Source organism: Dryobates pubescens, chromosome 15 (assembly GCF_014839835.1).
Source record: "Dryobates pubescens isolate bDryPub1 chromosome 15, bDryPub1.pri, whole genome shotgun sequence".
NCBI classification, from domain to species: domain Eukaryota; kingdom Metazoa; phylum Chordata; class Aves; order Piciformes; family Picidae; genus Dryobates; species Dryobates pubescens.
The window spans coordinates 23194413-23208143 of record NC_071626.1 but is presented as its reverse complement, the minus strand read 5'-3'; the positions used below and the strand labels follow the sequence as shown (position 1 = coordinate 23208143).

Genomic DNA, 13731 nt, shown 5'->3' with positions numbered 1-13731 from the left:
TGCTCCAGCCCTGTGCTCATCCTCATGGCCCTATGTCAGAGGTTTCCAGTGGCGTAAGGAACAGAAGTTCAGCAAAATCAATGTGGGAACAAGCTTTATGAACATTGTTGCATTTTTAAGCCACACCTCACGCTGGTGGATTTTCTGCTGAAGTGCTGTTTGTGTTTTGTCACTTTACAGAGAATAGCTAACCTGCTGCCTGCCTGGTATTACAATTTCCGGGTCACCATGGTGACCTGGGGGGACCCAGAGCTGAGCTGCTGCGACAGCTCCACCATCAGCTTCATAACAGGTGAGCACTCCTCTGAAAAGACTGAAGTGTGCTTGAGAGCAGAAGTGTTGAGAAAGTCTGACTTTGGGTGTTGTGTTTCACCTGCAGATAAATGTAACTTGGGATATTTAACAGCTAACTGGGGTGGGGGGTGGTTTGGGGGGGCTTGTTTTGTTCTGTTTTAAGGCTATCTCTGGGCCCTGCTTTACATGATTATAAGTCATTTTTCTATGCAAAGCACAGTGCCTGACTACTCTGCTCCAGTCCTCCATTGCACATCTAACTGCTGGGTTCTACACATTGGCCACAACAACCCCAGGCAGTGCTACAGGCTGGGGTCAGAGTGGCTGAGAGCAGCCAGGAAGAAAGGGACCTGGGGGTACTGGTTGATAGTAGGCTGAACATGAGCCAGCAGTGTGCCCAGGCAGCCAAGAAGGCCAATGGCATCCTGGCCTGCATCAGGAATAGTGTGGCCAGCAGGAGCAGGGAAGTCATTCTGCCCTGTACTCAGCACTGGTTAGGCCACACCTTGAGTCCTGTGTCCAGTTCTGGGCCCCTCAGTTTAGAAAAGAAAAAAATAGAAGGTCAACAAAGCTGGGGAGGGGTCTGGAGCACAGCCCTCTGAGGAGAGGCTGAGGGAGCTGGGGTTGCTTAGCCTGGAGAAGAGGAGGCTCAGGGGAGACCTTATTGCTGTCTACAACTACCTGAAGGGAGGTTGTAGCCAGGTGGAGGTTGGTCTCTTCTCCCAGGCAGCCTGTGACAGAACAAGAGGACACAGTCTCAAGCTGTGCCAGGGGAGGTTTAGGCTGGATGGTAGGAAGAAGTTCTTCATAGAAAGAGCGTTTGGCCATTGGAATGTGCTGCCCAGGGAGGTGGTGAAGTCACCATTACTAGAGGTGTTTAAGAAGAGACTGGATGAGGCACTTGGTGCCATGGTTTAGTTGATTAGATGGTGTTGGGTGATGGGTTGGACTTGATGACCTCAAAGATCTTTTCCAACCTGCTTAATTCTATTCTATTCTATCAGCTGAATGTGTGGCTCCAGTGAGAGCCATTGATTCTCCTCATCTTTTCAATACCATATGTTTTGCACATTGAGAAGGTTCTGAGTCAATAAGTAATCAGAATTCTGAGGTCTGTGATATTATGAAACCTTTTTTTATACATTTGCAGTATTTCCAGGTGTTTTGTCCTCCTCTGTTCTCCACCCAGTACGCCACAGGTCAGACCATCTGTTATGGGGCACTTCAGCTAACATAAGTTATGCACACCTAGGCAGAGCAAGGCAGGTAGTAGAGTATCACAGAATGATAGCATGTTAGGGGCTGGAAGGATCTTCACAGGTCATCTAGTCCCAACTCCTCTGCAGTAACTAGCTCAGGCTGCTCACAGCCCTGTTCCACCTGACCTTGAAGGTTTCCAGAGACAGGGCTTCTACTACCTCTCTGGGCAACCTGTTTCAGTGTCTCACAACCCTCACTGTTAAAGAAAGTCTCTTTTAATTGAAAGCCATTAGCCCTTGTCTTATTGCAAGAGACCCTGCTAAAATGATTGTCCCCATCTTTCTTAGAGGCCTCCTTTGGAAGGAGGAAGGCCTATTTAAAGACCACAATAAGGTCTCCTTGGAGCCTCTTCTTCTTCAGGCTGAACAACTCCAGTTCTCTCAGCCTGTCCTCGTAGGAGAGGTGCTCCTTTCCTCTGAGCACATTTTTAGCCCTCCTCTGGACCCACTGTCTTTCCTGTGCTGAGGACCCCAGAGCAGGATGCAGTACTCCAGGTGAGGTCAGGAAGAAGCTGATTAAGAAACATTTTCAATTATGCTTAATCCAATGCCTATGCTCAACAGAGCCACGAGAGAACAATTATTGGTGGGTACATTCTAGCTCCACTGAAGTTATCAGAAACCTTCTAGTGCTGAGATATCTAATTTCAAGCTACCCTGCCGACAAATTCTGGCATTTCTCCAGTGTATCAGAAACTCATAGCACCCACAGGGGCCCCATGAAGGGTCTCCTGGAATATTCATTGTCCTTTGGCATCAATCAACTTTTCTGTTGTACTATAAGAAAGCAATTTTCCAGCTGGCTAGTTGCTGTATGATGGTAGAAATGTCTTTTCAAATTGGTTAGGGTACTAGGTTCAGGTACCCAGCCGGGGCAGGGGGGAGCTCACACTTCAATATTGTGTCTCCAGCAACCTGCAGCAGGAATTTGGGAGACTACATTTATGCCAGAATATAAACCATTGTCAGGATCAGCATGAGGAGGTCCTGGACTGACACTACTTCTAGAATGGCTGGGAGATGCAGACAAATCAGAACTGACTAAGCCTCTAAGATAATTTCATCCCCTTGTGACCTCTTCAAAAAGGCCACCCAGTCTTAGGTAAAATATCCAGCTGGAAAGTTGTACCAATGCTTCTTTCCTCCTGTTATCAAAGGCTTATCCTTTGCTGCTGATCTGGATTTTGCTAATTTTAATTATCTAGTCCAAAATTCTCTTTTGCACTATTCTCTTATTGGCTGAAGACACACAGATTTTTTTTTCCTTTCCATGCAGAACTTGTTTCAGTCTCTTCTGCTGATAAATTGCTTCCATTGAACTCTTCAGGTGCTCTCACAGCAAAGCAGTTCCTCATATTATTTTTCCCCTCTCAGCCTCTCTAATTTTTACTCCCTTTATCCAAAGTATGTGAAAACTGAAAGTGTAATACTGCTGAATACTCCTACAGAGGCAAAATCAGCTCCCTATTCAATGCTCTCCTGTTTGTGCATCTAGATGATTGCATTTGCTACGGCATCACACTGGAGCTCTGTGTTGATTTGCTTCTATTCTGTGGCTTCTGACTCCTTCCTACTGTAGCTGCTTTCTAGAATATGTCATTTGGGAAATGTTGTCTGCATGTCTTTTCCCTAAATACTCAACTTGCCCAGGTGGCCAAGAGGGCCAATGGCATCCTGGTCTGTATTAGGAATAGTGTGGCCAGCAGGAGCAGGGAAGTCATTGTGCCCTGTGCTCAGCACTGGTTAGGCCACACCTCGAGTCCTGTGTCCAGTCTGGGCTCCTCAGTTTAAGAAGGACATTGAGACACTTGAATGTGTCCAGAGAAGGGCAACAAGGCTGGGGAGAGGCCTTGAGCACAGCCCTGTGAGGAGAGGCTGAGGGAGCTGGGGTTGTTTAGCCTGGAGAAGAGGAGGCTCAGGGGTGACCTCATTGCCCTCTACAACTACCTGAAAGGTGGTTGTAGACAGGAGGGGGTTGGTCTCTTCTCCCAGGCAACCAGCACCAGAACAAGGGGACACAGTCTCAAGCTGTGCCAGGGGAGGTTTAGACTCAAGGTGAGGAGAAAGTTCTTCACCGAGCGAGTCGTTCGTCATTGGGATGTGCTGCCCAGGGAGGTGGTGGAGTCACCATCCCTGGAGATGTTCAAGAGGGGATTGGACGTGGCACTTGGTGCCATGGTCTAGTCGTGAGGTCTGTCAAGACAGGTTGGACTTGATGATCCTTGGGTCTCTTCCAACCTTAGTTATACTGTGATACTGTGATACTGTGATACTTTGCACCTGACACTTGGAAATACATTTTGTTTGAACAGGCCTGGCACAGGGGCCAGTAATTCAAAACAGAGCCCTGTCCAGATCACCCACTCCTCTCCCAGTTGCCACATTACTTGCATGGTTCATCAATGGTGGTTTTACTTTCAGAGCATTGACAAAAATGTTGAATAGCAGTGAGCCAGATCACAGCATTTTAAGGGTAGAGTTGCTGACAAAAGAAATCTGTTTTGATCAAATGACAAATGCTTATAAATAGATGGTCACTGCTGAACGTGACCTTAAATACACTCCTGTTAGCTGGCTTGCCTTTTTGCTTGCAACCTCCAAATCTTGGGCCAGAGACTGCTGTCAGAGTAACCTGAGAGTAAGTGGGATGCCAGATTTTCATGTCTGCAGGTTTGAAGTGCTTGCTTCCATTAGCTGCTGCCATTTCACTCTTTGCGAGTTAGCAGGGGACCGCAGGCCTCTTTACCACCCCCAGCCTCTTTCTTTGCAAAGAATGAACAGATGAGTTTATGGAACACTTGGTCCCTTTGTGCATCATTCTGAGCAATGCTACCTCCACTGCACAGGTTGCCAGGAATTAAAACAGGCAACAAACAAATACTAAAAAAACCCAAACCAAACCAAAAAACTGCTTTGGGGGGTGATGGGGGGGGTGGTGTTGGACTCAGTGATCTCTGGAGGTCCCTTCCAACCTCCAAAGTTCTGTGAAAATAGCTCTACATTTTACAATACTGGAAAGAAAGTTTTGTAGTCTTCCTGACAAGAGCACCATCTGTCCTTTCTGCTGTGTGTAACTGGAAAGCTAACATCCAATCCTGGAAGATAAGCTTGATTTTATTTTCAAAACAGAGCAAAGGGATCATCTGGGAGTTTGAGACCACACCTTGCAGCAAGCTCAGAGCATACAAACCATTCCCTAATGCTTGTGTGGGTTCTCTAGCTGGGCTGGGACTGAATCGGAGCTGCAGTACTTGGATATTAGAAGATGTATAGCTAACTCTCTCCCAAAACAACTGGTCAGATGTCCTCTGGAGAATGGGGGAGCTTATCAGGTTCTTCCAGGTTCCTGCATCAAGTGTTTCATGCTGTTGTTTTAGTGCAGGGAGAGATTGTGGCACTGCCAGTGTTACTGTGGTGACTAATGAGCTTTTAACGTCACCTGCAGTAAACAGCTGGATGTAAAGCAACCATGAGCAAGGACACTTCAGACCACCAACATTTTCTGTTGTTTTTAGCTCTGGAAAGCAAAAAAGAGTAAGAAAGGCAAACTGTCAGTGTTGGTGAGAGCCACCACATCAGCTCTCCGTTGGTCTCTCACAGATGCTTTCAGCTCTCACTTTGGGCCAGGTCAGCAACGGGATGCAATTTCCTAGAGCCTCTCCCTGCTACTCAGTTCCCAGTGGAACATGGTGCAAAGGGAGTTCATCTCACAAGCTGTGATCCTAAGGTGTAAAGGATGTCAGCAATATTTAGGTATAGGAGGAAACTTGTTAGTGTATAAGCTTCATGTCAGTTGTGACCTTAAATTGTAAGGAATACACAAATGTTGAGCAGGGGAGCTCTAGGAAATAAACATTAGTGTAAAGCTGTTAAAGGTTGCTTCCTCTCAACAGCATAGAAGGACACTTTCAAGATTAATTTGAGAGAAGAGTTTTGGTAAACGTGGCTCAGTGCCTCTAAACTGGCTGCATTGGGTTTGCTGCCTTCCTCAGCAGTTACTTCAGTACTGCTGTAGTTTAGTGAACGTCTGGGTTCCAAAGCCTTCTGTAGAGGCCTTCATGGAAGCAGCAGTGTCATCTTGTGGCCCCTTCAAGCGGGCTCGGGCTCAGAGTCATAGTATCATAGTATCATAGTATCAGTCAGGGTTGGAAGGGACCACAAGGATCATCTAGTTCTAAGCCCCCTACCATGGGCAGGGACACCCCACACTAGATCAGGCTGGCCTCAGCCTCATCCAGCCTGGCCTTAAACACCTCCAGGGATGGGGCCTCAACCACCTCCCTGGACAACCCATTCCAGGGCTTCACCACTCTCATGGGGAAGAACTTCCTCCTCACATCCAGCCTGAATCTCCCCACCTCCAGCTTCATTCCATTCCCCCTAGTCCTATCACTACCTGAGATCCTGAGAAGTCCCTCCCCAGCTTTCTTGTAGCCCCCTTCAGATACTGGAAGGCCACAATTAGGTCACCTTAGAGCCTTCTCTTCTCCAGACTGAACAGCCCCAACTCCTTCAGTCTGTCCTCATAGGAGAGGTGCTCCAGCCCTCTGCTCATCCTCGTGGGCCTTCTCTGGACACCTTCCAGCACCTCCAGATCCTTCCTGGGATAGGGGCACCAGAACTGGACACACTACTCCAGGTGGGGTCTCCCCAGAGCTGAGCAGAGGGGGAGAATCACCTCCCTTGCCCTGCTGGCCACACTTCTCTTGATGCAGCCCAGGATCTGGTTGGCTTTCTGGGCTGCAAGTGCACACTGAGAGCTCCTGTTGAGCTTCTCCTCCCCCAGCACCCCCAAGTCTCTCTCCTCAGGGCTGCTTTCCAACCAGTCCCTGCCCAGCCTGGATTTGTGCCTGGGATTGCCTCCACCCAGATGCAGGACCCTGCCCTTGGTCTTGTTGAACCTCATGAGGTTGGCTTGTGCCCACCTCTCCAGCCTGTCAAGGTCCCTCTGGATGGATCCCTTCCCTCCATCATGTCTGCTGCACCACACAGCTTGGTGTCATCAGCAAGCTTGCTGAAGATGCACTCAATGCCACTGTCCATGGCACCCACAAAGATGTTGAACAAGCCTGGTCCCAGTACTGATCACTGAGGGACTCCACTTGTCCCTGGCCTCCACTGGGACATGGACCCATGGACAGCCACCCTTTGGGTGCAGCCATCAAGCCAGTTCTTTATCCATCTAGTGGTCACCCATCAAACCCATGTGTCACCAGTTTGGAGACCGGGATGTGGTCAGTGTCTGGCTATGCTGTCCCCCCAGGAGGGGACAGTGTCGAAGGCTTTGCTCAGGTCCAGGTAAAAAACATCAGTTGCTCGCCCCTCATCTACTAATGTTGTCACCTGTTCATAGAAGGCCAGCAGGTTTGTCAGGCAGGATTTGCCCTTGGTGAAGCCATGCTGACTGTTCCAAATCACCTCTTCACTATTCTTTTGAGTCAGTAGTGCCTCCAGGAAGATCTGCTCCATGATCTTTCTGGGCACAGAGGTGAGACTGGCTGGCCTGTAGTTCCCTGGTTCTTCCTTCTTACCCTTTTTGAGAGGTGCCTCCAGGAGGTAATTGTCATCTGAAATACCTGTTTTAGGAGCAGATGAGTTGCCTTCTTGGGCTGCACAGGGAGCCAAGGCAGTTCCAGCACAAGACAGGCCATCAAATGGGCTGAGGAGGCTGTGATGGGGTCAGACCTCATCAATCTTTATAAACATATAAAGGGTGAGTCCCAGGAGGATGGCTCTGCTTGGTGATGCCCAATGACAGCACAAGGGGCAATGGTGGAATCTGAGGCATAGGAAGTTTCATGTAAATATGAGGAAATTTTTTTCCCTGTGAGGGTGGCAGAGCACTGGAACAGGCTGTCCAGGGGGGTTGTGGAGTCTCCCTCTCTGGAGATATTCAAAACCTGCCTGGATGTGTTCCTGTGTAATCTGGTGTAGGTGATTCTGCTCTGGCTGGGGGGTTGGACTGGATGAGCTTTTGAGGTCCCTTCCAACCCCTGAAGTTCTGTGATTCTGTGATTCAGTCTGAGCTGTGAATCACAGGGGACAGCACTGGGCAGGAGCTCTGTGTGTGGAGAAGAGAAGGGACAGCAGCTGCTTTACCTGATACCTAATAATCTAGCTATCATGTGCCTGCAGACTAGACCTTGGGTGCTTAGATGGCTGTCAGCTGCTGGCTGCCTTCTGTGTTGGTGGGAGTTTGATCTTGGGAGTACAGGTGTTCATAATTCATCATGGAAAAAGATATTCTTTGGGCAACTGCAGGTCTGGGGCTTCTGCCAGGAAGATGCTAGCTCAGTGAACAGAAGGCATTTTATACCTGTGGAAAAGCTAACCAAATCAGTCAGTGTGACAGATCATAGCTTCATGATTATTGGGGTGGGGGGGAGGTGTTGTTCGGTGGTAGGTTTTAGGTTGTTTTTCATTTTGTTGTTTTGGTTTTGGTTATTTATTTTTTTAATGAGAAATTGTAAACATAAATGCATTTTAGTTCTGAATGTCTCCCAGGTTAAATGCTGGGGTTTGTTTCTCTCAGCTAGTGCTGAGATGCATAGCCAGCAGGTAGAGAGAGGTGATTCTCCCCCTCTACTCTGCTCTGGAGAGAGCCCACCTGGAGTACTACCTCCAGTTCTGGTGCTGCTATCACAGGAAGGATCTGAAGGTGCTGAAGTGTGTCCAGAGAAGGGCCACAAGGATGATCAGAGGGCTGGAGCACCTCTCCTATGAGGACAGACTGAGAGACTTGGGGCTGTTCAGTCTGCAAAAGAGAAGCTTTCGCGAGACCTCATTGTGGCCTTCCAGTATCTGAAGGGGGCTACAAGAAAGCTGGGGAGGGACTCTTTAGGGTGTCAGGGAGTGATAGGACTGGGGGGAATGGAACAAAGCTAGAAGTGGGTAGCTTCAGATTGAATGTTAGGAAGAAGTTCTTCTCCATAAGGGTGGCGAGACACTGGCACAGGTTGCCCAGGGAGGTGGTGGAAGCCTCATCCCTGGAGTTTTTTAAAGCCAGGCTGGATGTGGCTGTGAACAACCTGCTGTAGTGTGAGGTGTCCCTGCCCATGGCAGGGGGGTTGGAACTGGATGATCCTTGAGGTCCCTTCCAACCCTAACAATTCTGTGTTTCTATGCTTTTACTAATATGCTCCTGCTCTCTCTGTAATGCTCTCTTCCTAGCAGTGTCCCTTGGTAGATGTTTGTTACTGGGTTTGGTAAGCAGCTCAATTAGAGCCTGTCTGTAACATGCTTGCATTCTTCCTTCAGCACCAGTGGCACCCGAGATTACCTCCATAGAATATTACAACCACCTTTTGTACATCACCTGGACCTATGGAGGAGATGGTACTGACCTTTCTCATTCCAGGATGCTGCATTGGATGGTGGTTGCAGAAGGAAAGAAAAAAATCAAGAAGAGTGTAAGTATGAGGGAGGAAGGTATCACTCACTTCTGTGTTGTTCATTTGGTTTGGGGTTTTTTGTTGCTTTGTTGTTGTTGTTATTGTTGTGTTTGGGGTTTGAAAGTCTCCAGAGAAGGAGACTCCACAGCCTCTCTGGGCATCCTGCTCCAGGGCTCTCTCACCCTCACTGTAAGGAAGCTTCTCCCCATGTTGAGGTGAAACCTTCTCTGTTCAAGTTTGTATCCATTGGTCCTTGTCATATTACTGTGCTCCACCCAAAAGAGCTTGGCCCCCTCCACTTGATACCCACCCCTCAGATATTGATAGACATTGATCAGATCCCCTCTCAGCCTTCTCTTCTCCAGACTAAGCAGCCCCAGGGCTCTCAGTCTCTCTTCACAGGGGAGATGCTCAAGTCCCCTAATCGTCCTCATGGCTCTCTGTTGGACTCTCTCCAGCAGGTCTCTGTTTGCCTTGAACTGGGGAGCCCAAAACTGGATACAGTATTGCAGATGTGGTCTCAGGAGGGCAGAGTAGAGGGGGAGAAGAACCTCCCTAGACCTGCTGGACAGACTTTTCATGATGCATCCCTGGATACCATTGCCTCTCATGGTCACAAGGGCACATTGCTGTCCCATGCAGAACTCACTGTCCACCAGGACTCCAAGCTCTTTCTTTGTGGAGCTGCTTTCCAGCAGGGCAGCTGCCTTCTTTTATCTAACCTGAGATTGTTACTATGGTTGTTTTGCTTGTGGGATTATGAAAATAAATAGGTGACACCGTCAGGCAATGAAGAATTTTTCTTCCTGCTCTTTGTGTATTGCCCAAGACTCTGTACAATTTGTTAGAGTTTTGAGAGCAGTAGTGAAAATAATTTGCATAGTCCTGTTAGTCTTTATTCAGAGATGTCCATTTGTCTTGGAACTGGCAGCTTCAGCCTGGAAATTGGCTGCTTAATACAGCTTGAGTTGCCTGAATGTGTGTTTTATAGGTAGTCTGTAAGTGCTCTGCAAACAGTCTGTTGCATTTATCTGAGTTCTGCCTCCTTCTCCATGACCTGGGAGAAGTGGGGAGCTTCCACCCCCCTTAAATAATAGGAATAAGAGCTTCATGCTCTTTAGAAGCTCAGCTCAGTTTTGGGTTGTATATGTTTGAAACTCTCAGATGACTGAGGTCAGGCCCTGAGATCTATTGTCAAGGCAACAAGTTTCCAGGTGGGTGTTAGCCTTGCCAAGCTGGGTTTAATTTGCAGGTTCTTAGGCTGTATAAGGTCTTTCCTACATGCATCTTATGTCCTCTTCTTAGAGATATCTGCCCTGAATGAAATGCCTCTAAAATTGCAATGGACTCCCTAGCACGTTGCACAACTTTGAAAACTCAAGGTGAAGAGTACTCTCACTGGTATGAGGGAGATTTTCTTTTCTCTTTAACTCTTCCCTGACCACTAAGAAAGCACAGCCTGAGGTTGCCTTCCTGCATTGTGATACTCTGCTGACCGTTTGGCTTTCCACAGCTGGTGTCAGCAGGAACCAGTTCATGCAATGAGCCTAGAGTTAAGTGGAAGACATCTGCTGTGATGTCTTTGTAGGATATTAAATGGCCAGATCAGTTGTACAAGGAGGATCTATGGTTTGGGTCCTACTTATCAGTTGGTGCCTACAATTATTGCAGGTAACACGCAACGTGATGACTGCAGTGCTGAGTTTGCCTCCGGGGGACATTTACAACCTTTCGGTGACTGCTTGTACTGAAAGAGGCAGCAACACTTCCCTGCTCCAGCTTGTGAAACTGGGTAAGTGATTTGCTCTAAATTGTAAACTGGCTTTCCTGAAGTCCAGGTAAACAACAGGCACAGCCTTTCCCTCATCCTCCAAGAGGGTCACCTTGTCACAGAAGGAGATGAGGTTCATTCAGCAGGACCTGCCCTTCGTGAACCCGTGGTAACAGGGCCTAATTTCCACATTGTCCTGTAAATGGTGTATTATGGCACTCAAGAGGATTTGTTCCATGACTTTCCATGGCACCAAGGTCAGACTGACAGGTCTGTAGTTCTCAGAATCCTCCTTCCCACTTCTCTTGTAGATAGGCACAGCATTTAATATCTGCAGTCTGTTGGGACCTCCCCAGTTAGCCAGGACTGCTGATGAATCGTGAAGAGTGCCTTGGTGAACATATCCACCCATCCACCCATCCACCCATCCACCCATATTCAGCACCCATCTGCCCCCACAGATTTGTGTGTGTCTAGGTGGTTCAGCAGGTCACTCGTCATTTCCTCTTGCATTAATGTTGGTCTCATTCTGTTCCCTGTCTCCCAGCTCGAGGGGGTGGCTCCCCAGCAAACAATCAGTCCTGCTGCTAAAAGCTGAGGCAAAGGCATTAATTACCTCAGCCTTCTCCTCATTCTTAGTCACTATGTTTCCCCCTGCATCCAATAAAGGCTGAAGATTCTCCCTAGTCCTTTTGTTATTAATACAGGAGCATATTCATTAGCTTCTATGGCAATAGCTAGATTGAGTTCAAGTTGGGCTTTGGACCTTCTAATTTTCTCCCTGCACAGCTTCACTTCATCCTTGTAGCCCTCCTGAGGGGCCCATCCCCTTTTCCCTAAAGGGGGACCATAAACTCTCCTTTTGTCCCTGAGTTCAGCCAAAGCTCTCCACTCAGCCAAGCCTTCCTACCCACCAGCCCAACATTTGGGACATGGGGACAGCCTGTTCCTGTGCTTTTAAGACTTCCTTCTTGAAAAGTGCCCAGCCTGCCTCAACTCCTTTGTCCTTCAGGATGGCCTCCCAAAAGATACTGCCAACCAGTCCCCTGAACATACCAAAGTCTGCCCTTTGGAAGTCCAGTGACCATTCTGCTAACCCCCTTCTTATTTCTCTGGGAATCAAAAGCTCTAATATTTCATGATCACTAAGACCAAGACAGCCTCCAACTGTTGCATATCCTGCAAGTCCTTCTCTGTTAACAGTCAGAATGTTCAGGAGGGCACCTTCTCCAGTTGGCTCCTTCACCAATTGCATCAGGTAGTTATCTTCCACACACTCCAACAACCTCTGGGGCTGTTCCCTCTGCTCTATTTTATTCCCAACTGGGAAGCTGAAACATCCCACAAGAAATAGAGGTAGTAATCCTGAATCCTCTCCCAACTGCTTATAGAACATTACATCAGTACTGATAGAATACTTTATCAGTACTGACTGGGTGGTCTGTTAAAAACTCCCACCACAATATCTGCCTTATTGGCTTTCAGCTTCATTCTTAGCCATAAACACTCAACCCTGTCACCTCCATCATTAAGCTGGAGACATGTAAATCTCTCCCTGCCACAGAGGACTATCCCACTACTGTGACTTCCTTGCCCATCTCTTCTGAAAAGTTGGTAGCTGTGAACTGCAGCACTCCAGTCATGTTAAGTTGTCCCACCACGATTCCATCATGGCAGCTATATCACAGTTTTCTCCCTGCACAATGGCCTCCATTCACTTCTGCTTGCTGCCCATGCTGTGTGCATTGGTAAAGATACAGAATTAACCAGGTGGGAAAAGACCTTTGAGATCATCAACTCCAACCTGTCACCACAGACCTCATGTCTAAACCATGGCACCAAGCACCCCATCCAGTCTCTTTTTAAACACCTTCAGGGATGGTGACTCCACCACCTCCCTGGGCACCACATTCCAATGGCCAATTACTCTTTCTGGGAAGAACTTTCTCCTCACCTCCAGCCTAAACTTCCCCTGGCACAGCTTGAGACTGTGTCCTCTTGTTCTGGTGCTGCTTGCCTGGGAAAAGAGACCAACCCCCACCTGGCTACAACCTCCCTTCAGGGAGTTGTAGAGAGCAAGAAGGTCTCCCCTGAGCCTCCTCTTCTGCGGGGTAAGCAACCCCAGCTCCCTCAGCCTCTCCTCATAGGGCTGTGCTTCAGACCCCTCCCCAGCTTTGTTGCCCTTCTCTGGACACGTTCAAGAGTCTCAATGTCCTTCTTAAACTGAGGGGCCCAGAACTGGACACAGGACTCAAGGTGTAGCCTAACCAGTGCTGAGCACAGGGCAGAATGACTTCCCTGCTCCTGCTGATGCAGGCCAGGATGCCATTGGCCTTCTTGGCCACCTGGATACACTGCAGGCTCATGTTCAGCCTACTCTCAACCACTACCCCAGGTCCCTTTCTGGGGGAGAGCCTGGCTGCTCTCCAGCCACTCTGACCCCAGCCTGTAGTGCTGCATGGGATTGTTGTGGCCAATGAACTAGACAGTGTGTTTCAATACATCACTTCTAGATTTCTGGGTGTAAGAGGGGGTTTTCTTTGTTATATTTTATGTTTATGCTGTTTGCTCTTTGAAAAGACAATAGTAAGGATATTTTACTAGAGGTTTTGTTTCTCTCTGCTCCTGAGGAAGCAATGGGAGTTGTGCTTAGCAGTAGTGGGAACTGATTCTAAGTGATAGACAACTGAGCACTTGGCAGTCACTCCAGCACTCCTGCCAAATGTTCTTCCCTCCATGATGTGTGCTTCATCCTGGCAACCTTCCCCTTGCAGGAAAATCAAGCCATTTGCTGGAGGCAGGCAGAAGATTTGCTTGGGATGATGTCCAGATGCAAACCCCATCTTTTATTGAGGCCATTTTTGTTACCTGGGGTAAGGGATGGAATGTGTTTCTGAATCCAAGAGCAGACACACATGTGTAATTGAGGGAGAGGGACACTTTCCTGTGTGGTTCTGGGCCCACATGCACACAGCAATCCCTGTGAGATAGAAGAAGCCACAGTCCCTACCCAGCT

At 48.3% G+C, this 13731-nt stretch overlaps 1 protein-coding gene across 1 annotated transcript in view; it reads left to right on the top strand.

Moving 5' to 3' along the window:
- PTPRO (protein tyrosine phosphatase receptor type O) overlaps nt 1-13731 on the top strand; it is a 228235-nt gene that overhangs the window by 172925 nt on the left and 41579 nt on the right. The window contains exons 10-12 of the mRNA XM_054167854.1: nt 181-292; nt 8811-8962; nt 10616-10736. Coding sequence (XP_054023829.1) covers nt 181-292; nt 8811-8962; nt 10616-10736 — 385 coding nt within the window. The remainder of the gene's footprint in view (nt 1-180; nt 293-8810; nt 8963-10615; nt 10737-13731) is intronic.